Genomic DNA, 27,969 nt, shown 5'->3' on the forward strand with positions numbered 1-27,969 from the left:
TTTACCAATTGTCAACAGACACCCTCAACTTTAAGCCTTCTTCAAGGATTGTGTTGACTTAAGGGTCATTTTCCTTTCCCAGGGGCAGCTGGCACAGTGTGGCTCCTCAGTGCAGGAATGAGGCCTCTTGTCCTGACCAAGGCAACTTGGAGAGGGTGTTCCTGCTTGAGAACCCCTCCTAGGGTTGCTCTAGGAGTCATCAGGCCTATGGGCCTCCTCTGCACAGTTCCATTGTCTTCCCTGTTTTTCCTATGAACTAATCTTTCCAGCACTCCCTGAGAGGCCTCTATATGTTCATTTCTGCCTCAAGGATGCTTTCGGGATCCTGCTTGCTACAGGCCTCCTGGTAGACCAGAGCATTTGCACTTGAGAAGGCAAGATCAAAGACTTGTGACTCAGATACGTTTAATTATTCTAGGAATATTCTAATCTAAGACTAAGAATTTGTATTTCTTTGCATATTTGATTTTCTTCATACTATCTTTTTCTTTTTAAAAAAAAGTGTGTGAGGGAGGCTGGAGAGATGGCTCCCCAGTTAAGACCACTGGCTGTTCTTTCAGAGGACCTGGGTTCAATTCCCAGCACCTATGTGGTGGCTGACAGATGTCCAGAGCTCCTATTCTAAGGGAACTGATGCCCTCTTCTGACTTCCACAGGCATTGCAAGACATGGGTGCACTTAATACACATGCAGGCAACACACTTATACACATAAAATAAAAATAATAAAATACTTAAAAATGTGTGTGTATTGCAGAAGTAGGCAATATTTCATTTCCTAAACTATACTTTTCTTGAATGAACTGAGGTATATTCATGTCCACCCTGATTGCACAGAGTGAGTGAGATTCCTCCATCTTTCCTTTTTCTAAATGTGGCTTATTTTTCTTCCCTAAGAACCTAGATTTGCAATTGTCCCAGATATAAATTGTTGAATTACTTTTGCTAAAAAAAGAAAGAAAATAAGTTTACACTATCAGAGCAGTTACTGAACTGTAAAGTTGCTATTCCTTCTTTCTAGTTGATTTTGCGTAGACTCAGTATATACTGGCTGAATGTCTGATCCCTGAAAAGTGCTCCACTGACAAGCGTTATACAACAGGGATAACAGGCCAAGTCAGGATTTCTTACTATGCATTTTTTTTCAATGCCATATGCACTCCTTGGTTGATAGCACAGATCACAAATAAAATTAGGTGGTGTGTTTGTGTGATGACTTGCTGATCATGTTTCTCCTGATAAATATAAGTAGCAGGAAAGCAGTTCCATTTCAATCATGCTGATCATCAGCATCAGAAGTTTGTTGGATCGGAATGAACATGCATCAAAGATAGCCAAGAGGTGATTATCACAAAGGAAAGGGGAAATCCAATAGGTTACAGAAGTCTGAGGGAAGGGATGGAGTCAGTTTTTCTTCTGATTGCTGAGTCTTTGAATACAGCCAAGATACATGCACTGTGACTTTATGGAGCCATGTTCAGTGAAGGAGCCCAAAGACCGTCTCCCCCCTGGCTGTACCTAACAGATGAGCACTGCCAGAAAAGTCATTCTAACAATCTCATTAACAACCACTCCAATGCTTCCTGGAAACATGACTACTTTTGCTAAGCTTTTGCTCTACCAACAGCCACAGTGCCCATTTTATGCTCTCTGCCCCCCTGACCCCCAGTCCAAACTTCTCATTCTTCTTCCTCTTCAGAGAGAAGTCACAGACACTGGGCTAGTTTATCCTTATTTTGCCATTCACATAATCCAGCAGCTTCCTTGAACCAGTGCTCTCCTCTACCTCATTCTGCCTATGGAGAATGTCCTTTCTACCCAGAACAGGCCAATCTGTAAGTCTGTGATTGGACCCTACTTCCTCCGTCTTCTGAGAGATAATAGCGACACCACCAATTGCTTTCATTTTTCCTGCAAATTTCAACACTGTGGTTACATCATTTTCAGATGCATTCCAAGTTGGATGAGAATCTTTTATCCTTAAAAAGAGACAAAAATCTCCTTCCCTTGGCTTCCCTGTCCCAGTCCTTGCCTTCTCTTTATCTCTACTAGTCACACATTTTTATTCACATACTATGTCTAATTCCTTGTCTCCTAAAAATTTTGCTGCAATCTATTTCATGAACCATGTAAGCCACCCATCTAAATTACAAAAGTCAGTGTTTTTAGGATAGTCAAAGTAGTGGGCAACCATCATGATAATTGGTTTTAGAACAGTTAAATAACATAAAAAAGAAACCTAGTACTCATTAGCAGGGACTTCTCATTTTGAGGGAACCAAATCCCTGCTAAGCAGACAGGGTTAATGCTGAGTAACAAAGATGGCAAACTTCCTGCTGGCTCTTCATTTGAGACCAAGACCAAGGGACTTTTTTTGCCTTTAGCAGGGCCCCTCTTTCAGCCAAGGCTGATCCTATCTCAGCTCGGAGCTGTGGCCTATCAGCCTTCTCTTATTTATTATCAATACAAAATTAGGGGAGGGGACCTGCCCTACATCACCAGGAATGCTTAAAAGACCCAGGCCCCTAGGGCTGGAGAGATGGCTCATTGATTAAGAATGCATACTGGTCTTCCAGAGGATGCAAGTTTGATTCCCAGCACCCACATCCGGTAGTTCACAACCACCTATAAGTCCAGCACATGCACAAACTCTGTCTCTGTCTCTCTCTCTCTCTGTGTCTCTGTCTCTGTCTCTGACTCTGTCTCTCTCTCTCTCTCTCTCTCACACACACACACACACACACACATACAAACACACATATATATAACTTAAAAATAAAATAAAAACTATTTTTTAAAAAAAAGACCAAGGTCCCCCTAAGGGCTTTGTACTTTTTTTGGTTTCCAAATCCCCTTTCCACTTGTGGGGAATTTTTCTCTCTGTGTGAGTGTGTATGTATATATTTTGTTATTTTTAATAAAGCTTGTTACCTGTTGTGTCTGAGATTCTTTCTGCCTATTAATTCTTTAATTTTTTTCAAAGGTTCTACATATTTATTACTGAACCAATCAATTCGCTCATGCAGAAAAGATGAAAAAAAAAAAAAGCAAATCATATTCCTAACATGACCAAATCTCCAGATTAAGAACTTTCAGTTCCATCTGATAGGCCTAATGATGACCATGATTCAGCTTCAACAGTCAGTAGTGCCGTCGTGTGGGAATCCTCATGACCAGCTTGGCTCTCCTCCAGCGTCTTCTCTTGGAGTTGTACCTAATTTATTACCAGTTTTCATCCAAATCTACTGGGTAATGGGGCAATTTTGCTTTTGTTTCTTGGCCAGGAATTGCTCGATTCTGAAAGTCTTGTGAGAACATGGTGAGAAACCACGGAGACAGGTGAACGGAGCATGATGGTGAATGAAAGAAGATTTGATTCTTTAATTAAAACAAAATGAACCTAATCGAGACCCCCAGACAGTAACATTCTCTTCAATCTTCATGCCTTCCTCCAGTTCATGGCAACCATAAATCTAGTTTCAGTATCTACAGATTTGCTTATTCTAGATATTTTATATAACTAGAATTATATGATCTGTAGTTTTTGTGACTGGCTTCATTCACTTAATATTATGTTTTCAAGAGTCCTCTATGCTGTGGCATGTGCTGGTAATTTACTTCTTTTATTGCTCAATCATGTATGCTAGTGATCTACGTACAATATTTATATGTTTATCAGTTATAGACATCTGCATTGCTTCTACTTTTTGTATTATGAATAGTGCTGCTGGTGGTGCCTTTAAGCCTAGCACTCGGGAAGAGGAGGCAGGCAGATCTCTGTGAGATCAAAGGTAGTCTGGTCTACATAGCAAGTACCAGGCCAGCTGAGGCTGCAAAGGATGACCCTGTCTCAAAACAAAACAAAACAAAATAAAACAAAACAAAACAACCAAATAGTGCTGCTATGAACATCTGTGTACAAGGTTTCATGTGGACATATATTTTAATTTCTTCTGATTATAAATCTAGTAGTGGAATTTCAGGGTCATGTGTTGGTAACTCTGTATTCAAACTTGTGAGGAGCTGACTGACTTTTTCCTGAAGCAGTATGCCATTCTGCAATTCTATCAGTAATGGATGAGATTCCAATTTGTCTACACCCTCCTTTGACCACTGTTGTTACCTGTCTTTATTATAGTCATCCTGGTGGCTATGAACTGGCACCTCATTATGATTTTGTTGAATTTACCCAGTGGCTAAAAATGTTGGCTATCTTTTCATGTTTTAGTGGCCATTTGCAAATCTTCTTTAGATAATTTTCTCTTCACATACTTAACCTATTTCTATACGGAATTATTTGTCTTTTTATCATTAAGTTATAAGAATTCTTTTTATAGTCTAGACAGAATTTCCTTATAAAGCAAATGATCTGGAAACCTCCCATTCTGTATGCTATTTTTTCACCTTTGCTTTTTTTTATTGTTTTTTGTTTTGTGGTGCTGGGGATGGAACTCAGGGCCTAAATCTTACTAGAATAAATGCTCTACCTCTACATTCTTTTCAGTTTCTTGGTAATGTCCTTTGAAGTAGTTTTTCATTTCGGTCAAGAGAGCTATAACAGCATTCTTGATCTGTGCTGAGGACTCAGGCAGGGTAGTAATTATATATTTGTGCCAATCTATGTATTTATGTCATTCAAGTAATTGATCAAAACTTTACCAACTGAGAAAAATTTGAGGGCAAGTCAGATCATTCCAGGGGATGGGATTCTAATAATATCTCTAATTGTAATTCTCTAGCTGTGTAAGGCATCTAGCCTTGGGAGAGCTAGCATGACCCAGAACTGCCTCTGAACAATCCAGAGTGATTCCTCATGCTTATTCATGAAGATGCTCTATCACAGTCTTCAGGGTTAGTGTGTTTGTACATGTATGTGTAAATATTAAATTTAAATTTTGATAATCTGCAAGTAACTTTTTTAAAAGGCAGTCATCATCTTATGTGTAGCTTTTTTTAAATTTCCATGTGAGAAAGATGAGATACATAAGTTTTAACCTTTATTTTCTTCCTTTCTGTCCTAGCTACTTGCTGGTTCAATGGAAAGCCATCAACTTGCTTGGATTTCATTCTTTAACACATCATTTTGAGTTATGTTGGCCACCAGGAACCAAAAGTAATGTGGAAGGGAGAAAACTGGAACTCTAATTTAGCATTGTACAAATAAACATGCTCTCTGCTGTGGGTGTTAAAGGTCAGGAAAGCTGGAATCTGGCAGGCTGTCAGGCAGAGGGAAGTCAAACAAATGGTTTGGGGAATGCAAACGCCCTGAGCCCAAGAAAACGAAGCTTCCTCCAGGGAAAACAGAAATTGACTACAAGTGACAAGATTTTCTCGGAAACTTAAGAACACTGCCCTCTACAAAATATCCTTTAAGGAGAATGCTGTACTTTTCAAAAAGTCCCATGTGGAAGAGAGAGCCCCACACTAAGGTCTCCACTTGGAATGGCCATTGCCTGTATAATATTTTCTGTTATTCTTAATGTCAGGCCAGAGTACTGATGTGGATGATGTGGAACTGCCTGCATATTGTGAATGCCCTGGTGAAGAATTATATGCATCAGGACAATCTAAGCATTTGTCACTAATGTGGACGCTTGGGTCCTACATCCTGGACCCACTGAATCGCAATGACAAGAAAGGATGATTCATTCAGAAGTCAAAAGTCTATGCTGAAAGCTGGGCATGCAGCTCAGTGGCAGAGTGCCTGCTTAGCCCATGTAAGGCCCTAGTTTCAATTCCCAGTGCTGAAAAAGAAGTTTGCTAAAAGATACGTGCTGGCAGTCCTTATGCATGCCTACTGAGTGCCAGGCACTGTAAGTGCCTTGGATGCATCTTCTTTTTTTTTTCTTTGATTATTTATTTAATAACCACATGTTTAGAAGAAGCATTTCATTATAGCATTATCATATTCAATAACAGTTTCCAGAGCAAAGATGCATCTCTTTCAAAATTGGCTGTAAATTTTTAGGTTCACAGTTGAATTAATACAGTTATACAATATTGAACACAGTATAAACCCTATAAGACATAAAATTGAATGAGGTTTTAACCTTTAAAAAAGATCTACATTTCATTTTAAAATATACTGTTTCATACAGACATATGAGTCTCTAATCTCTATGTATCTGATTATTACTAGTCACAGTCAGTTACTTTCTGAGATCCTTGGCGCCTGAGCATGGATATAAAGTCATTAGGTAGATTTCACCTTTATTAACATAAAGCAAATTTTTATGCTTCTTCCTCAAATATCTCATTTTTTAAATTTGTTGATTTTGTGTGTGTGTATTTCATATAGAACATCCCAAACAATCTTATTCATCTATATACCCACATCCCAAATGGCACCCTCCCATAGCCTTCCCCCGCCCATACACCAGAACCCATATACTCTGTCATCCCTGTTACTGTCCACTGTGTTGTCGGCACCCCCAGCCATTCCCCAGTGCTTGTCCATCTGCTGAATCTAGTCAGTCTTTCTAGAGTTCTTGTTTTAGGAAGATCAGGTAGGTCTCCCTCATCTAGCAGCAATCAGTTGCCAATAGTCTAATTGGAATCCACAGAATAAGCTTAATGCTATAGTCTATTTTGCCATGAGGGAAGCTGAGGCCAAGAGAGGCAGAGGGGGCTTTCCAAAAATCTTGCCAGTAGGAGGAAGTGGGTCTTGGTTTGTCTAAATTAAAAATTGCCATGTATAGATAAATATAAACAATGTATAGATAATTTATAAATCATATTCTTGGGGAATATGCCTTAATTTGCTTAACAAAATTTAATTGTTGCATTTCGGTATGTATATGGAAGGGAGGCAGGCATGGAAGGGGAGGAGGTAATGAAAGCTACATTCTTTGTCTCTCAGGAACCAAGGTAAAGGAAACAGGAAGCAAAAGGCATATATATATAAGCATTCCTCAATACTTAAGAATGATAGGAAATTTTTTAGTTAAATAAAAAATAATAATAAAGCACTAACTGAAAAAGTAGGGCATTACAGCTGTCATGGGACCTTGAAGATTAGGTTAAGAGCTTGGGGAAAGGCTTTGAGGTCATAGCTGAAGAATAAATATAAGGAAAAGCTGTCAGGATGAGACCCCATTGTCAAAGTCATGAGGACCACTGTCATGCTACAGAAAGATCATCAAGGGGCCAGCTGACCCCCAGACTAGATGTGGAGAAATCAGGGCACCTCATAAGAGGTGGTGGATCGAAAGGATAATGGGGCTTTATTTGTATTCAGCGTTGTTTAGAAGTCACCTGCTGGGAAACTGGATTAGTGCGATCATAGAATATTATAATTTGACTCTGGTTAAAGCATCTTTCTGCACTGAGCTTAATGAAGAATGGCTAATTAGCATCTTTTGAATGCAAAGGAAAAAAGGACTATGCATCAGAATTGTCTCTTCAAGTCAAAAACAAACCCCAAATAAAAATCTGGATTAATGGAATCAGAGAGCATTCAGACTTCAACCCATCAACCCTGGTGCTTTTCTTGAGCTACAGATCACTTTTTAATCATCCTTGATTCATTCATGACATATGGAGACAGCACATTTATTCTTACTGGAATCTGGGCAGAATCCCCATTTCTCATCTCGTTCATATCGGCTCGTCGTGGCACACCACAGCAGGTCATCTTTCTGCCCTTCCCGGGTACACTCATGGTGCCACTGATGGTTGTATTGGAAGGGAAACATACAAGGCATCCCGTGGGAATTCCCTTTGATGGTATATAAATCTAGGAGGAAACATTAACAGAGTCAAATAAATACACTGCTGGTTTTGTCTTTGGAAAGTGTCATCTGGTTAATGCATTTTTATTGGTTGAAAATCTCCCAGGGGCAGGCACTTGTTAAAAATCTCAGCAGCAAGCCCTCGGGGCCTCACTGTCTAGTGCGAGTAGACACTCTAGGCCTTCAGAAGTCCTGGCAAATGGTTTGCTTCTATGTTTATCTGGTTGTTTACTTACTACTGTGCCCTGCTTACTGCAGCATACACATCTGTGAATGAATGAAAAGGAAAATGTAATGGAATTTTTCCCTTTAAAATATTGACCAGGCTTCCATCAGCCATCAGTATCTAAACTCCAACAGGCTCATGGGTATTTATTAATTCATTTGGTCAATGTTGAAGAAAGTGGTTCTCCTAGCAAAATAGACACTATCTTCATCAGATCTGCTGTGCTTCCTAGCTAAGAGTCCCTCATTATCGTCAAGTGGACTGACATTTCCTCTTAGAAGGAGGGGTTAGGGAGGGACATGGGACCCTCACTGAAGTTATCTAGCTACATCTCCAGCCTTTTGTTTGTAATGTTTCCCTAATTACTCTTGGCCTCCTGTCCTCAGGGAGGGTCTGGAATTTATAGCAGGTTGGGGGTGGGGTGGCTAGGAAGCACTCCTTCTTTGTGGTCATACTGGGCGCAGACCTTTCAATATGGTTGTTTTAGGGTCACCCAACTCTCTGGCCAGTAACTCCTCACCAATGCTTTGTAAGCTCCCCAGGGGGAACTTTGGTGGAATGGAACGGATGGAACTTTGGTTTGCTTTGGAGACCTTATGAGGAGGTAGGTAGAGGGTGTTTATGTCTTCCTAAGGAAGGAATTTTCACAACTGCCAGTAAATATTTACTGAGCTCTTAGTAGGCCCTGCACTGGAGGTATAGTAGTGAACCTGTAAGAAATCCCTTTTCCTAACAAGCTAGCTTAGCCAGGAGAGAGCAAGTGAAAGCAAATAGGAAAACATGGTTTCAAGTAGAAATAAATGTCATGAAGAAAAATTAAAATAGGGTAAGAAGATGTGTGTGTGTGTGTGTGTGTGTGTGTGTGTGTGTGTTTGTGTGTGTGTGTGTGTGTGTAGGAGTGCAGAGGTGCTGCTGTGGGTAGGGTGGTCATTATAAGATCTCTTTGAATAAGAGCTAGATGAAACAGGGTGCTGGTCTGTGGAGAAGAGTTGTCCCAACAGAGGGAAGAGAATATAAAGAGCTAGAGGAGAAAATGCTTGTGGAATAAATGAGGCTCCAGGGAAGTGGAACCCAGGAAGTGCTATCTGAACCAGCTGTCAGGTACTTTGGTCTTTGCTTTGAGGGTGGTGAGAAGTCACTGGCAGTTTTCTATTGGGAAAGTGACAAAAATCAGACTCCTGTTCTTAAAATAAATTCACTGGGTACAGTGTGACACAGTCTGAATGGAGCCTTCAGACTCACAGTCTGAATGGACTGGTTGGTCAGGCTTCTACAGTGATCCAGTGAGGAAATGACATGGGAACACTGGGGTGTCTTTGAGAATGATGGAGACTTTACCCAGGAGCTAGGGTTTCAGAAACTCAGTGGCCACCAAAAGTGTCTCAAACCAATGGTTTCAAGGTTCTTGTCTGGTGTATTCTAAGAATGAAACTCACAGACCACAGAGGGCTAGCTTTCAAAAGAATCTTATTTTAGATCCAAAGGTGGGAGGGAGAGGGAAAGGGAGAGAGACAGCGGGAGGGTCCCAGGAAATAGGGTCCAGGCACCTGCTAGTCTGGGTTTTTTTTTAAAGGACTTATCACAGAAAGTGGGAGGAGGCATGGGGAGGGAGATGAGCTGGTCAGTCCAGTTGACTTAACCCCAAGGTTTCCAGGTGTCTCTTCTCTCACACAGTCACATACAGCCTCTAGGCAGAGGGAGGTTCTCACTTAGGAGATAGCAACCAAACAGAAACCAAAGGTCTTCTGGCATTCCTGGCCATTCTCAGAACTGCTATTTCAGGTCCCTGCCCTGCTACATCAGTTTCTATTACCTGGTTTCATCATGGTGACCACACAGAGAGCTTTGTTGCCTGCTGACTCAAAATATTGGCCTTAAGCAGCAATCAACAACACTGCTCATATTCAACTGGGGTTTTCTATGATGAGGTGTCAGGGTCATACTCAGTGAAGTCATTAAGTCTTAGACAAAAGGGCCAGCTGTGAGATTACCACAGCTTCTCACAATTGCCAGGGGCAGGACTGAGTCATAGCACATTGCCAGCTTTTTAGAAATTAGATGTATTCTAGGACACAGCCTTTTCTTTCAGTCTCCTGGATTCTACTCAGAAACACCTGTTGCTCTGTCTTCACCCACGTGTAACGTCAGTGTGGATATATGGCGAAATGGTAGCAGAAAGCCAATACCTGAGAACTGCAGGGTTGTCAGAATGCTGGTTTGCACCCCTTGCTTTATCATAGGGAACCAGTACAGAAAATGTCTTGATCTTGGCCTTGACTCTTTCCACTCATTCCTTGTAGCAACAGAAGGCCCCGCCTTAGGGAGGAGTTCCTTATTGTGTGACCAATGACTGGTACCAGGTTCTTAGGAGGCTTAATTCTACCAACCACCACGAGGAGAGGAACCAAATCTGCCTCGGCCTTTGTAAGCCAGGTGCCTAGCATGGTACTTGATGAACAGTCGGTGCTCAGAAAACGTGTGCCAGATGGATGGATGGGAGTGTGTATGTATGAATGAAGTATAGAAGGACAGAGCTGTGGTGTCAGAATTTAACTGTGTAGCTTTTTTTTTATCTTCTATTCTTTTTCTGTTTAAAAAAAATAACAGAACTGTGGAAAATGAAAGTCCTCCTACAAATCATGCCTCCCCACAATCCATGCTTGGTACACAACAAATAACCCCTGACAATAGGGTGTCATTTATCTTTCAGTGTCTTGTAGCATGACTGTTACACTTGAGAGCCCCAGAGACATCCCCCTTCCCAGGTGGGGCAGAGTTTCCACAATCAGAGAAATGGCCGCAAGGCAGGGATTTTATGTCTGTCAGTCAGAAGCCTTTCCTTCGAATCTTTCCCTTGGTTTTTTTTTCCTGTCTCTACCTTTTGTCCTTTCTTTTCTTTCCAGGATTCCCAAAGCTAGTGGAGTTTTTTGTTTTGTTTTGTTTTTTTCCTTCAATGTCTTTGCATTTTGAGATTGCTGCCTCTATAGCAGAATTAGCACATCCATTCTAAAACTCCAGTAATTCTTTTACCACAAACAAGGAAGCTATTAACATTTCCCAGAAGTCCCTTGACTTCACAGACTCTTTGTACTCCTTTCACACAATGGAATTGCAAAATTATTACTTATGGACAACCTTCTAAACAGTATATACATACATGATTACTTTAATTTCAATGACTTTTACCTTTGTGAAGATGTTCACAGATGTCTCCACCTCCTGACATGTAAGAGATCCACTTATGAAGCTGTTTCCATGAGGCCACCACCGTGTGGTCATGCTTCACCTGGACCTTGTACTGGAGTGGGCCCATGAGCATCTTCCCGTTACAGTGCCATCTCAAGGAAACGTGAGTAGAATCACATTCGTATATGCCTAATGGCTGTTCTGGATTAGATAAATTCAGGCCTAGGCAGCCACTGCCTCCCACATTAAAGAGGTGGTTGTTTGAAACCCATTTCCACAGCATGTATGTGTTTGGCTGTTTGCAGTTCTCTAGGGTCAGTAAAGATTTGCCTGCTTGAATGCATGTCTTCAGGCTCTCACTCTGTATAATGAAAATTCCTTTATCTATAACAGAAGAAACAAAAGACAGGGTATGCAATATTCCTGTATAATTATCTAGGGTTATGATGATCCCAGTGTGTGTACCTCAGCTGTGATAAGTCACACCTGCCAGTCATTTCAGAGCCAAGAGATAGGGTCTACCAGAAGGTCTTAATTTGCACAAAGCAGGAGTTGCCCGGAAAGCATAAGAGGTCTTCCTGGCACTAATGGGAGACCACTGATCTAAGAGCCCCTTGGGCATGAATGAAAATGGCTACCTGTCAATCACTCGACAGTAATGAAAGAAGGGTCTCATAATAATAACTATATAGAGAGCAACAATGCTCAGGGCCAGTGAAAGGGACACTGGGTATCCAGGGTGTGGCAATAATTTTTTTTTCCTTCAGGCAAATTCTTCAGGGTTCAGAACAGGGCAACTTAGTCAACAGCCATCAGAATGAAAATCTCTACCATGATGTTCCTGCAGAAAACCATGAGGTAATGATGTAACCAAAAGTGCTGCTGTGGGTCCATTTAATAGAGAATTCAGTGCTGGTAAGAGCTTAATGCTGCTGAACTTTGCTTTCTGTCTGGATCCATTAAGGACTGGGAAGGTGGTGACATCTGACTTTGGGGATGGATTCTTATCAGGAGTAGCCTTCTGGGGTGTGGCTGGTGGCAGCAGGTGAATGGCAAACACTTAGATACAAGCGAGGTATGGACCACTGTGAAGAAGCCACAAGGACATGAGGAGAAAGTAGCCTTTTGCAATATTCTCACGAGTTCTTCCCATTCGGGGCTAGGCTCCTGTGAACAAGCTGGTGGGATCCAGCCAGAAAACACATGTCAGCTTCCTTCTTCTGGCATGCTTTATCTCAAGCTTGCTGGCCTAGCAGTCACCTGTTTCACAATAACTATGTCCGTGCTTTCACACAGGTTTTCTGAAGATGATAATTGTTTCTTATTTCTTTGGTCTGAGCACAGAGTATACTGAGCACATCTAAGTTCAGTAAGTGCTTGATGCAAATTGGACATGTTGGCTGCTGCTGCTAAGAAAGGCCCGTGGTGGCTACAGTGGCCCTTGTTCAGAATGTCTGGTCCTGTCCACAAACTCTTTTGTCCTCCCCTTAAACAGACTCCCATCTTGTATTTTGCCTCCTGTATATTCTTCAAAACTCTGACAGGACATTACCAGGTTCTTTAAAATGATTGCGTTTAGGGAAGTTTGTGTCATATAGGAGGGACAGAGTGGGGACAGGCAGAGCCATTGAGAGATTTAAAACAGTGCAGAATGAACCTCCTCAGCCATGGGTATGAGGCTATAGTGCCTCCTTTTGGGAAAGTCCTTTCTGTTTCTCCCAAACTAATCAGGCAGAGGAGAACTGATTTATAGTAACTCAAACCACTTAAGAGACTGTTAAAAATATTGTCAGTGTATTAATGAAAGTCATACCTCATTTAATAATTGATAACCTTTCTTATAACCATGTGTTTGAGGTGTTAAATTAGTTGTCAAAAAAAAAATGCTTTGATTTCCATACATCAGAGCAGAAGACAGGGGAGTGGCAGTGCTGGGTGGGTTAGAATGAACAGTTTTAGGGAGATTTCATTTAGATCAGGAAATTTGTTTTCCTAATGAAGGCCATGTCTAGGTGATTATTAGTATAGTCATTCAAAATCAAATTCACCTCTCATCAATGAGATATGGACTCTGATAATTAACCTTCATCTGACCCTCCTTTTCACCTTTTCATGCCTGGACAGAATGTTAGCCTTAATTTCTGTTGTAATCTACTAATTGCTTTCTAGCTAGCTCAGAGTTTCATTAATTTTTCATTAAAGGGTAATTATTTTACTATGATGGTTCTATAGCTTGCCTCCGTCTAATATACATATTCAAATATATGGAGCTCTGATATCTACTGACTGCATCTTATGCATCTGAGACAGGCAGACAGAGGAACTGGCTAGTGGTTAAGCACTCTGGACACAGGTGGACCCACCACAAACCAGCTATGAAACTCTGGGTGAACGACTTGACCTCTGGAGCCTCATTTTCCCTCTTTGAACTGGGACTATGTATGATACTAATCTCTTAAGGATATTAATAATAGTGTATTAAACAAGCCCATGCAAAACTATCATTGGAAGTGGAAAGACCTCAGTAAACATGAATTATTATTAGCATCCCTCAAACTTCTCGATTCTTGGTGTACAGATCTGTAGCTCTGGTTGAACACTACTCTGATCGATCTCCAAAGACATTTTTTTCTTCAGCTTTAGCATGAAAACTTAGTTTTACTTTTGTTTTATTCACACGCAGTGGGGACAAAACAATCCTGAGACAATATTCTATCCCCCCTTTATATAGGAAACACACTCTCTAAATAACAAGATTAAAAAAAATCCTTTGCACTTATTTAAGTACATGTACAATTACTAATGATTATTTCATTCATTGTTCTTCTACAGTCTGTACTTCAGGTTTTTTTGTTTGTTTGGTTTTTTTTGGGGTTTTTTTTTTTTTTTTTTGTTATAATTCTTCTATGCTCAGTTAATGAAAGGTTGTACAGTAGATAGGAACAGCAAGAATCAATGATTATTTAACAAGTAATAAACTGAGTGCAGCCAAACACACTCGTCACCGGAAGTCTTATTCTGCTCTCTGAAGCGAGCATGGCAGAGCGAGTTTATTTAATTAGAAGCTGTTTTCACTGGAAGCCTTCCAAGAAGTATATGGGTGGTGGGATGGGTGGCCTTTGAATAACTGGACAATGAAATTGTATAGCCCTAGTATTTGGAGTGAAAAACAATGCTTTAAATTTCTAAATTAATACATGTTAAGAAGAAAAGCATGGTGGAATCAGAATTGATGTAGTTACACCAGTAATCACAAAAATCCTTTCCAAAGCATAAGATGCTACTAAGTAAACCTCATCCATGCTGCTCAGTTCTGGGTGTTAGGACATTTCCATGACAGCTTCCTTAGGCGCAGCTTTGCTTTGTCCGTGTGTCATAAGCAAGTGGTGGTAGCTCACCTAGACGAATGAGCAAGCATGCTGCCTCTAAATTAGCTAAACTAACATGTGACTAGAGCCCAGAGCCCATTTCCCCACCAAGCTATAATAGGATCTGATTCTAACGCTTCATCTGTCTGTCTGTCTGTTGTCTGTCTGTCTATTTATTAGAGGCAGGGTTTTGTTATGTAGTACGGTCTAGCCTTGAACCCCTCCCCCGATCTTTTTGCTTCAGCCTCTTGATGACTGAGATTAGAGGTATGAACTACCACATCTGGCTTCCAGCACCAGTAATTTCTGTGGATTTGATAACAAGGAAGCAATCTTCCGATACACCACAAGGAGACCCACTGTAGGCATCACTGTTCTGTTTGCTGTTATGCTCACATATGAGTTGGCCCTAACAATAATAAATAGGCTGCTAATCCTTACTGTGTGTAGCTGTTGGATTTCAAAAAGAATGAAAATCAAATGTGGGAAGAATCAAGATTGATTATATATGTCAAGGGCATCAGTTCTGCTTGAACACTGATGAAGTGATTAATGAGGCAGCTCTTTGCAGGGAAGTGTTATCTACTTCCCTTCCTAATTATAAGTTTGGGTGGAGATGAAGGAGTATGAATTTACTAGAAGAAACTTATGAGCTAATTTCCATCCTTTAAAAAAACATGGAAGACTTCTGTTTTTTGTTTCTGACTTTCTCCTGAAGAACATTTCAGACTCATTTTTCTTCCCTCTAAGCAAACATGTACTTTTCTAAGGAGTGGGAAGAGGGTGTTGGCTTGATCAACTATTCAACTTGAGTTAGGGTATTCTTCATGACTGTCTGGAGAACATTCATTCATTCATTCATTCATATATATATTCATTGGTGCTGTGTGGGAAGCACTGTGCACAGGTTAGAGACAGAGGAATTATTAGTCTATCTGTCCATTGAAACTGTCAAGCTGTTTGTTCTGTAATCTTGAGAATTTGCTTCTATAATGAAAAGAAGAAAGTTCTAATAATAATAAAGAAATACTACTATAATTACACTCAAAATAAGCCCGAAGAGACAAATGACAAAAATAAGAACAAGATAAAGAAAATGGATCATACATAAAGACAATTGAGTGGACCCTCAGCTGATGCCTTGCAGGGAAGCAGACAGGAGTGTGTGCTCGTGTTCGTGCCCATTTCCCAGGGAAGACAAGTTGAACAGGGCTGGATAGAACATGAGACAACAGCAGAGACTAACTTTACCGATTGTTTTGGTTAGTTTTTGTCAACTTGACACAAACTAGAGTTACCTAGAAAGAGGGAACCTTAACTGAGGAATTTTCTTCATCAGATTAGTCTGTAGGGCATTTTTTTAAAATTACAAATCGATGTAGGAGGGCCCAGCCCACTGTGGGTGGAGCCACCTCTGGGCAGGTGGGCCTGGGCTATATAAGAAAGGTAGCTGAGTAAGCCAGAGGAAGCAAACCTGTAAGCAGTGTTCTTCTGTGGTCTCTGCTTCAGTTCCTGCCTCCAGGTTCTGCTTTGAGCTCTTACCCTGGCATCCATCAATGACAGACTGTAAACTGTAAGGCAAGATAAACCTTTTCCTTCTTGAGTTGCCTTTGGTCAAGGTGTTTATCACAGCAACAGAAAACAAACTAGGATACCCATAAACCCAGAACTATGAACTTCAGATCTGGGTGGGACTGAACCATCAGATATAAGCATCATGGGCTAAAAGGAATTATTTTGGTTCAGAATATCAGAGAATCAAATAGCACTCACATTTTCACCCAAAAACACTGCCTAGGGACCTAATATTTGTAGCAAAGGTGATACACTGGTCCTGAGTAGATGCCTCTGCTTGTTTAGAATTGCAGGGAGGTGAGGCCATCAATAGGTGGAGAGGGGTCTTGTAAAGGGGATGTTCTAGACACAGAGAATGTCACTAATGTTCAGAGATAATGAAAACAGTCAGTCTTAGGGTAATGACAGCCTTGCTGTATAGAAAATTTTTACAAGTAGAAGAATATAAAGGTAGGAAAAAGTGGGTTGGGGTCATTTTAAGAGGATTTTTATTAAGACATTTTAATATTCTTCAGATGAAAGGGAGTTTTCAGAACAAGACATGACTGAGGCTGTGGTATAGAAGATGAATTGGGTCTACACAGCATTCAGCCAAAACACTTACAGTGTACCTACTGTGTGCCCAGCATCATTTTAGGTGCCAAGACAATTGAAGACAAATAACCAAGTTCAAAGGTTGGAATGGGGTGGTACATGACTGGGACCAAGGAACAGTCTGGAAATTACTGTTGTCATCCAGAATGAGAGATTGAAGGAATCAATGCAATGATGATGCAAAAGGAAGAGGAACGCTGAGACTCTCATATTCATGGCAGGATGGGGTTATCAATGGAAGGTAGATGCTATGTATGGACGTGGGCTGACAGTATCCTCCAAGGGCTCATGTGTTTAACCTTGGTGCTCAGTGGGGCAATGTGAGAGGCAATGGGACCACATGAGTCCTTGAAGGAAGTTAATTAGAACACTTAAGGGTCCTGCCCTGTGAAAGAGTTCATAAAATTTCATGAGACTCTGGTTGGGTCTCATGAAAAGATTGTTACAAAAAGAGCAAAGCTGGCCCTCCCATTTTTCTGACTTATTGTTTTGCCAGGTCCCTACTTATACCCACTTCTGTCAGTGTGATGTCATCGACCATGAGCTCCTTGCTAGAGCTGGGCTGATGTTGGCACCATGCCCTTCAACCTCTAGAGCTGTGAACTAAATTAACTTTATTCTTTATAAATGCACAGCTTTGGTTATTTCATTATAGCAACAAAAAACTAATGCATGAAGATTCTGGGAAGGTACTTGCAACTGGCTAATTTTGAGGTTTCAGGTATTAAAGATCACCAACTCTTGTGATGCCATAGGGTGAGAGTTTACATATAGGTGGATCCATCTAGGGCCAACTGGAGGCAACTGGAGGAAGTATCTCTTGAGGCCCTCCTACTTGGTCTTCAGCATCTCTTCTGGTTGTTCTCTACTTGCTTTTTGAGTCTCCTCTGCTTTAGCCATATCTTCTCTTAGAACTGGCTGAATGAAGATACAAAGCACAGCAGGGGTGGTGGTGCCACGCCTTTGATCCCAGAACTCTGGAGGCAATGGCAGGTACATCTCTGTGAGTCTGAGGCCAGTGGGTCTACATGGAAAGTTTCAGGCTGCTCAGGGCTATATAGTAGGACCCTGTCTCAAAAAAAAAAAAAAAAAAAAAAATTCCAAAAGGACTCCCCTGCAACCTGAGCAGCACCACTCTCTCTCCCTGCACTGTGTCCCCTTCTAGCATTGGGCCCAGTCCCCTCCTACTCTTTCTGCTCCAGATATCTGCACTACCCTCTTACCAAAGACCTGCCCACTGCGTCCTGATCCCCCCAGACTAGGTCAATTCTCTAGCTTTGTTTGTTAGCCCTTCCACAGGCTGTTCCCATCCCCATCTTGCTCTTAGACCCCTCCTGATCTGCCTACCGCTGATCTGCCTACTACCCAGACCAGCCTACTACCCTTTGAGAATCTGAAGCTTATACCAACTAACTTTTCATACTGAGCAAAAAGCAACCAAGCTACATCAATAATATAGACAGAAGCAAACCTTAACCAAACAAAGGAAGAATAGAATTTCCTATCGAACACATAATTGACAAAAGACACCCATATGCCCAAATGGCAACACAAAAAGCACAAATAATATGAAAACCCAAGAGACTATGCCCCCAACAAAACCCACCAGTTCTACAGAAGCACAGGCACAGATGGATTCAAAGGAGAATTCTGCCAGACATTCAAAGAAGATCTACAGCCAGTACTTCTACAATTATTCAAAAAGACAGAAATGGAGGGAGAACTCCCAAACTCCTATGAAGCCAGTATCACTCTAATACTAAAACTAGGTAAAGGCACAACAAAAAAGAAAACTATAGGCCCATATCCTTGATGAACATAGATGCAAGTATTCCCAACAAAATACTCACAAACAGCTTACAGACACACATCAAATAGACTATTCACACAAAAAAATCATGTGATTATCTCAATAGATGTAGAAAAGGCCTTTCACAAAATCCAACCTGCATTCATGTTAAAAATCCTAAAGAGAAGTGGGCTAGAGGGAACATACCTCAACATAATTAAAGTTATATACAACAAACCCACAGCCAACATCATTCTAAATGGAAAAAACTGGAATCATTCCCATTGAAATCAGGAACCTGAAAATGCTGTCCACTATCTTCACTCCTTTTCAATATAGTGCTTGAAACTCTTGCTAGAGCAATAAAACAAGAGACGGAAATTAAAGGAATACTAATCAGAAAAGAAGTGGTCAAATTATCACTGTTTGCAGATAATATTATATTACATATAAGAAATCCCAAAAACTCCTAGAAATTATCAATATGTTCAGTAAAGTGGCAGGTTATAAAGTCAACTTTCAAAAATCAGCAGCTTTTCTATATGCCAATAATAAGCAATGGAGAAAGAGTACATGAAAACCCTCCCATTCACAATAACCTCAAAAAATAAATCTAGGAATAAACGTAACCAAAGACATTAAAGAACTCTACAGTGAAAAATTTAAATCTTTAAAGAAAGAGACAGAAGAAGGCACCAGGAGATGGAAGGACCTACTGTGCTCATGGATTGGTAGAATTAATATTGCAAAAATGACAATCTTACCAAAAGCAATCTATAGATTCAATGTAATGTCAATCAAAATTTCTACCTGCTACACATCTAACAGAGGATTAATATCCAGAATAATACAAAGAACTTGAAAAATAAAGAAACAAGAAAATAAAAAACCCAATTAAAAAAAATGGGCTAAGGACATGAATGGAACGTTCTCAAAGAAATAAAAATGGTGAAGAAACACCTTAAAAATTGCTCAACATCCTTAGTAATTAGAGAAATGAAGATCAAAACCACCTTAAGATTTCGTCTTACCCCAGTAAGACTGGCTAAGATCAAGAGAACAGAAGACACCAAATGCTGGAGAGAGGGGAACGCTCATTCACTGCTGGTGGGAATGCATACTTGTGCAACCCCTATGGAAAGGAGTGTGGAGAATTCCTAAAAAACTAAAAATGAATCTACCATATGATCCACTTATACCACTCCCTGGCATATACCCAAAGGACTCATCATTCTGTAGAGACACCTGTACATACATGTTTGTTGCTGCTCTTTTCACAATAGCTAAGAAAATGAAAACAACCTAAAGGTCCCTCAACTGACGAATGGATAATGAAAATTGGTACATTTACACCAGTGGAGTTCTACTCAACAGTAAGAAAAGATGAAATTATGAAATTTGCAGATAAATGGATGGAATTAGAAACTGTTATACTAAGTGAAGTAACACAGACTCAGAAAAGCAAGCAACATATGTTCTCCCTCATTTGCAGATCTTAGCACCAATCCCTTATATGTGAGTATATGTCCTGATATAACAGCAGGAGCCAGGAAAATGGAAAGGAAGCACAAAGAGAGGGAGATAGTAGGAAACAGATGTTACCAATGGGAAATGGGGAAAATGGGGGTATTCAACTGGGAAGGGAGGAGGGAAGAACATACAAAGAACCATGGGGGTAAAGGGGAAAAAGGAACTCAAGAGAGGGTAAAACAATAGGAAACAGGTATTATCAAGAAGAAAAGAGGGGAAATGGGAGTACTTAAACTGGGGAGGGAGGAAGGAGGTAAATAAAGCTTAGGTAGTGTAAACAGTCAGAGGGAAATGTATTAACTCAAACCCGCCTGAAAAATACACAAACGATACTGGAACATGAGTGCATGTGTATACCTGACGGTTATATAACATGGACCACAGTGCCAGACAGGAGAAAACCCGCTTCGAGCTGTTGGTCAGTGTAGTCCAAGCAACTCACAAAATAACACAGGTTGTTGCTACAGCCCTTGATTACCTCCCAGAACTTGAAGGTAAGACCCTATTGCTGAAGACAGGATGTACTTTGGACACAGGACTTGGAGCATTGGAGCTGGACTTGACCTGGAAGCCTTCTCCCTGAAGACTCACTCTCGTAGTTCTAGAGGATACTATGCAAGCTGCTAAGGGAGAAAATTAATCAGTGGTCCACCCCAGCTCTGAAGCCTAATAACCACAATGGCTGGCACATCAAACTATCTCTATTGGTGCAGTAGTGACACATTTATGTAGGGGGGCGGTAATCAATAGCTTTCTGATTGGACTTAAAGCCTTCTCAATGGGAGGGAACTCATGGGTGGTACTGTAAATACAGCCAAATACACTAAAGAGGTCATAGATCCTAGCAAAAACTCTATCTCTGGCATATTTCTAGACAAATGAAATTTCTTACTATATGCTAAATATGGATCCTTATTGTGGTGGTTTGAATGAAAATGTCCCCCATAGTCTCCAAGTATTTGGATATTCTGTCCCCACATGGTGGCACTGTTTTGGGAGGTCTTAGGAGGTGTGGCTATCCTGGAGGAAGCATGTCACTGGGCGTGGGCTTAGAGAGTTCGTAAGCCTTGCCAGATCTCCAGTTGTTCTCTTGCTTCCTGTGCCTGCGTGATGATGTGGGAGCTTCACTTCTGCTGCTCCTGCTCCAGCCACCTCCAGCCACCATGCCTCCCTGCCATGATGGACTGTAATTCCCTTGGAATCCTAAGCTCAAATAAATTCTTCCTTCTATAAATTCCTTGGGTCAGTGTTTCTATCACAGCAACAGAAAAGTGACTAATACACTTATATTCACAGACAAGTATATCATACATCATTCATCAAAGAAGTTTCTCTTTGCAACAGGTGGAGGCTATTACAGAGTTTGACAACTGATTACACATAGAGAACATATGTCTGAGAAATTCTCAGCCCTAAGTGATACTTCTACAGTGGAACTTCTACACCTAAGTTTCATGGAACATAGTGGAACAGGGGATAGGGAGAATACTAATACATCCCTGAACTCTCACCAGCAAAGCTTCCTCATATAACAAAGTGAAATGCACACAGAAGGCCACAACTGACCAAGTTTTAAAAAACAAGAGACTACAGAGTACGTGTCTCTGGATAGGACTCATATTAATCTTTACCCGTTCCTGACTCAGGGACCATTGTGGCAGAGGGGGCAGAAAGATTGTAAGATCCAGGGTTGGTGCATGAACATAAGGAAACAGAGGCTTTCAGGCCACTGGGAACTTTCTCATATGAACTTGCAACAACGGTGACAGCATGCATAAGACCCACGCCGACTCAACAAGACAAAAACCCAACATAGAACAAGGGAAATGGGCAGCAGACCCCAACCCTAGTAAAAAAAAAAAACTATTGGCAACTGATTACTGCTAGATGAAGGATAGTAGACCCTACATAGGGTCTACTTGCACCAAGGACATCTGGATACAAAAGCTTGACAGGTTCGGACTATGTGTGACAGAATGCATAAAATCCACTTGGGGGTTATTTATAGGGAGTGTGGATGGGGAAGGGGTCTAAATTTGATTAAGATATATTATATGAAATGCACAAAACGTTAGTACTCAGTAAGTGGCATCATGATGGACTTACTGAGTCTAACACACACACACACACACACACACACACACACACACAGAGAGAGTTGACCTTTGCTGCCCTATGTTAAAGAACTGTGTGCTGGATAGCTTTAGCTGTCAACTTGATACACCTGGGTAGAGGGTATCTCAATTGGAGAATTGCCTTCATTGGAGTGGCCTGTGGCCATGTCTGTGGGGCATTTTCTTGATTTTTGAGTGATGTGGAGGGAGCCTTAGCCCACTGTGGGTGGTGCTACCCCAGCAGGTTGTCCTGTGTTGTATAAGAAAGTAGGCTGAGCATGGGCCAGGGGAGCAAGCCAGTAAGCAGTGTTCCTCCATGTCCTGTGCTTCAGCTCCCACCTGTAGGTTCCTGTCCTGAGTTCCTACCTTGGGCTTCCTCACTGATGAATTGTTACCTGGGAGACATAAGCCAAACAAACCCTTTCCTCCCCAAGTTGGTCAGAGTATTTTGTCACAGCAATGGAGAAACAAACTAGAACAAAGTGCAAGGAAAAGTTCAAGTGCACAGTTCACATCAAATGCAAATTTTTTTCAAGAGCAAATTTTAAGACGAATTGTTAAGAAGTCACAGCTTGTAACTTGTGATCCAATTTCTGTCTCCTTCCCCAGGTCCTGGGTTTGAAACCTCTTTCACTCCATCCACTCGAACATCAGCTACTGGCCTCATATGCTTCCTGCCTGCAGTCTCCCATTAGTCCATTCCTTCCTGTTCTGACACCATTTCTTTCCGTGTGTGTGTGGGGGGGGTACCTGTGTGGTGTATGCTTTTGCATCTGTGTCTGTGGGTGCTCATGGAAGCCAGAGAAGAACATTGGGTATCTTGCTCTATCACATTTTACTGTATTCCCTTGAGACAGGGTCTCTTAATGACCTGGAGCTAATCTGGCAGCCAGTAATCTCCAGTGATCTTCCTGTCTCTAGCCCCCACAGACCAACATGCAACCACATTTGGCTTTTATGTGGGTTCTGCGGGCTTGAAGCCAGGTTGTCATGCTTCAGAGCAAGCACTCTCACCCGCTAACCCATTTCTCCAGTCTCTATGAAAGTATTTCTGCTTAGGTAGGGAAGGGGTGTAGAAGATAGCAGGGAAGGTATCCCCTGTAATCAGTCTGAAGATGACATCTTCTCTTTATGGAGATGGTATCTACCTTTTCCAGGTTTGCGGATTTGGGGTGGTCTATGTGCCTTTCGGTGAACAAAGGGATTCAGATCTGATTGCATTCATAAGGTGATTCTGAGGCAGGAAAGAATGTTGTAATCTGTTGAATCAAACCCTGTTCATGTCTGAGTAATACAGAAAATCTGGGTTCTTCATATCACTTTGCAAAGGAGCAATGAGGAGTTTCCCATGCTTATAGCAAGAGGCTCTTGCATAGTTGTCCAAAGAACAGATCCACAAAAAGGAAAGTGATCCAGTCTTTTCCATGCCTCTCTGCATGAAAATGTGCATTTTATCTCAAATCATTTGAGTATTATGTATATCTTTAAGCCCTTGGGTTCCTGTCAATTGCCTTTTACTAATAAATGAAAAAAAAAAATCCCCCCTCTCTTCATAGCTTCCTTCTCTTTCCCTGTCCTAGTACTGTCCTTGTCTGAAGTGTCTTTATTTCCCTTCAGTTTGTGAACCTGGATAATCACCACCTCCACAGGCCCAGGGGACCCCTCTTGCTAAATCTTTTTACGTGTTCTCTTCCCCTTTCTCTCTAATCTCCCCAAATCGCTGAAGTTCCATGAGGCGCACAATACTCTTTGTCATGTGTGGGAAAAATGAAACCCAGCTTAATCAGCTCCATTGGGTACACTTTTGTAAGGCTTCAAATTGCTTGTTACCAGCCCTTGCAGGTGGGTTAACCCTTTTCAACTGCTCTTGCCATTCTTGGCCATCCTGGCCCATCCCTCTTTTGTATCTCACCAAGGAATTTTAAACTGAGCTAAAACCAGTTTTCTTTCTTTTAGTTTTTAGTCTATTCTTGCATCACTTAACTGGAAAGTACCCAACAGTCACCACTGATATAAAAATCATTATTCACAGTGGCTCTGTTATTTTCCTATGGACTATGTTGAAACTATACCATCTTAGTCACCAGGGAGCATGCTTGCAAAGAACAAGTTATGGCAGGACACAGTAAGATTGACATTGTTAAACTCCTGCACAAATGCCTGCATATTGAAGCCCTGGGGGAAATAATACAGATAGGGTCTAGCAAGTAAACAGAAACAGAAAAAACAGTTCTACCATTAACCAAAATGACTCCAGAAACACAACATGACCTCACTGAAGGCCAAAGTGTTTACACTGAGCTGTCTATCCTAATTGCTCTGAGAATGTGCCTGTTTAAAAATTAATGCTAGTGGGTGGTAGGAATTTAGAAAACAAACAAAAACAAAATTTTAATGGTAGGTCTGTTGTTCAACTCCGTCTTGGGGTTGCCACAAATGGAGTGGCTAAAACAACAGAAATTCATTTTTCTCCTAGTTCCGGAGGCTGAAGGATGAGGGCAGCACGGGCAGGGTTAGAGCTTTCTGATGCTGGGAAGGAAGGCGCTGCACCAGACCTCTCTCCTTGCCTGTGGATCGGCCATCTTCTTCTTGGGTTTTCACATCTTTATTCTCCACACACATTTCCTTGTCCAAATTTCCCCCTTATCCATGAGTACACTATAGGATGAGGTTAGGGCCACACTAATAACTCACTCTCACTTGTTTCCCTCTATAAAGACCTTCTCTCCAAGTGAGGTCTTGTTCTGAGGTACTGGGGGTGGGGGGTTAAGGCTCCATCATTTGAATGGTGGGGACATGATTGAGCTGGTAACCTTCCCCATCATTCTTATTACATTGCTTACAGAGTGAAATGAAAATGTGTGGCCTTGGCTGGCCACAGAGAAGTAAAATCCAGCTCTCCTTTCCATACAAGGATGACAACTTCTATCCCATAATATACTCATTATCTAGACTGGACATAGTTGACAAGCTCCCACTTAGTCCTTACTGAGTATGCACTGAAGATGCTGGCTAGTGTGGAAGCAGCTTCCTAGCCCTGCCCTGAGATCCTATAGGGAGAACATTCTCAGACCCCAGGCAGTGTTCTTGCCACCCTGGGTGGAAGGCAGCAGCCACTGTGGGCATGTGCCGGGAAGGAGGTAGCCGAAAGAGATAAAGCCAAGTGAGCTCCGGTCCATCAGACTTCAGTAAGGTACATGAATTCATAGATAAACATTAAGACCCCAAAGCACAGAGCATTAAGCTCTATGCTGGAACTTTCTAAGCAAAGTCTCTGTGAGACTACACTGAGCACATGCCCACGAAGCCTCCCCTCATCTTATTTGATCCAGGTTAGTTCTGTGGGGAAAGGACTGGCAAACTACAAGACACGTACTTTTAGTCTGCCTTGATTTCTCCACCTGCATAACAGGCTTCATCCTAGTGCTGGTGTCATAGGCTTCTGACAGGGATAACCTTGGTCATGAGGATCACTTTAACAACATTATTAAAAGTGAAAACAAATTTTATGTTTGAAAGTAAAGACAGTGAAAAAAGACAGCATTTTAGTTAAGTAATCACTTGGAATTTCCTGTTTATATTTTTATCTTTGAAATTTCTCAAGAGCAGAAATAGTTACATATTTTTTGGAACTGTGGTTGTCTGGAAGGTATCATAAATTAACAACTTATGTGGCTACTCAGCCACTCATGAGAGTAGAAAGCTCTTGCTTTATTTATTGAGCCCATTTTCCTTGAGTGGCTTTACTTAATATAAGTACTATACTTAATATAGTATTTATAAGGTGTTCTTTTGTTTGTTTCTTTTTATAAATTACAATATTTCTTTTCATTTTGGTCAATTCAAGCCACAATTTATGTTCATGGCTATGTACTGGAAGACCTCCTAAAAAGCTTTCAAGGAGAGTTTCTGGAAGCATTTGAAGGGAACAGTCTGTAAATGTCACAAATATGTTTCTTTGATAGATTATATGAAGGCTTTCCAGCTAGGGATGCATTCAGACAGCACAGAGCACTGCTGCTTCAGGAAACCTGAGATTATAAGGGAATTGTCAAGTTAAAGAAGATAACTCAAGGGACAACTGAGCTCTCTGTGTGACCTAACCTATTTAGTCATTGGCTTGGAACCTGTATTAGATAGTACCTGTGCTCTGACAATGACCGATGGGAAAAGACATTAGAAGCTTTATGACCAAGAGTTTAAAAAAGGACCAGAAAAACTGGAAAACTATGTTGACACACAAAGACTTATGAGGTAGCCTCACAATAGAGGAGGTAGAACAAGAAAAGCATGAAGTGAGAGATGCTAAGGGATGATGGGCAGAGATAGAGATGAGGCATAGAGGGTGGGAGGGAAGGGTGTCCAGGAAGGGGAGCTAAACCACTGTCTGATCAAGCTTTTCTTAAATTCCAAATCTCCAGATTAAGAGAATGGTGTCTTGCCTAGGGACACAGGAATTGCTTAGCAGAGTGTGTAAATCAATGGCTTTGCACATTTCTGCCTATGGAAATACATACTCCTACATCTGGAATTAGAGGTTTGGGAGTTGCTGAGAGCAAGAAGGCCTGTTCCTCTTCCTGTGGCTAAACCGAACTAAATGCTCCTAGCATCCATCAGGATAAAGGCTAAAGTAGGCCATGGGATTACAGACATCTGTCCAGCAATCTCTGAATTAATTAATGCTCAGTGACTGAGCTGAGTGAGGCCCCATTTTACAAGTCCTGTTGCTACAAGTTTCTTAACTCTGCTTCACCTGCAGAGGATGTAGATTTTAGCTACTTCACTGTAATGCGATTCAATGTGATGCATGTAAATTAGCACAAAGTAACCACTCTCCAGTGTTAGAAAATATTTGGAGTAATAAAGAGTGCATCTTAACCTTTGTATCAGAAATGGAAACTACGGGGAATCTCAGGGCCGTGGTTTTTCCCCACTGCTGCCTCTAGGACCTTAGTTATCACCCTTCTCTTTCAGAAAGTTCTCCCAGTAGCAATCTCTCTTCCCATCTTCTACTGAGGTCTTGAACTCTGTTTTCTCTCATTCACTCTGATTGTGTCAGCAGCAGGCCCCCCCTTTTTTCTCTTTGTCTCAAAGTCTTTAACTTCCATAGAGATGATCTAATGCTCTGGCCCAGTGTTTTGTCCACTGTAGGTTGTGTCCATTAACAAGCTCATGAAATAAATTTAGCATCATGACAAAAGAACATAGAACAGAACAGAATACAAAAAAAGTAATATGACCCATTAGGTAAGAGCATTTTAAAATAAAACATTTAATTATCTATATGTGACCCATATATACAGTGTACATATATATACACACATATATACTGTACATTGTGTGTGTGTGTGTATATATATATATATAGTACATTGTAATTGTGATATAAAATATTTCTTTTTGTAGTGTGCTGGTAAGTGAAACTTGATTTTTGATTCTGACTCTACTATTGCTGTGGCCAGCTGGTTCCTTGACTTCTCCTGCTGCACAGACCGGCTGTTCATTTTAGTGACCACTCCCACAAACACATCTTCCCAGGAAGCTGTGGAAGCGATATACCACATCTGATCATACAGAATAAATCCATCTCCTAAAACCAGAAATTTCCATTGCCTAAATATTACTTTCCCTATCTGGAACTTCTTCCATCTCTGTTCACTAAGTCTATTAATTTTTTTTTAAATTAAAAAAACCCTATTTCTTTCTGGGTGTAGTGGCGCACACCTGTAGTCCCAGCACTTGGGAGGCAAAGGCATGTGGATCTCTGTGAGTTTGAGGCCAGTCTGGTCTACATAGTGAGTTCCAGTTCAGCTGGGCTACAGGGAGACCCTGTCTCAAAAAGACAAAAAAAAAAAAAA

General features: G+C 41.1%; 1 protein-coding gene across 1 annotated transcript in view; it reads right to left on the minus strand.

Moving 5' to 3' along the window:
* Positions 1-27,969, minus strand: part of Pla2r1 (phospholipase A2 receptor 1) — a 134,532-nt gene that overhangs the window by 100,344 nt on the left and 6,219 nt on the right. The window contains 2 exon segments of the mRNA XM_029569698.1: positions 7,561-7,734; positions 11,142-11,525. Of these exon segments, the coding sequence (XP_029425558.1) occupies positions 7,561-7,734; positions 11,142-11,525 (558 nt within the window).

The sequence above is a fragment of the Nannospalax galili genome, unplaced genomic scaffold (genome assembly GCF_000622305.1).
Source record: "Nannospalax galili isolate Female #2095 unplaced genomic scaffold, S.galili_v1.0 scaffold540, whole genome shotgun sequence".
Taxonomy (NCBI): Eukaryota; Metazoa; Chordata; class Mammalia; order Rodentia; family Spalacidae; genus Nannospalax; species Nannospalax galili.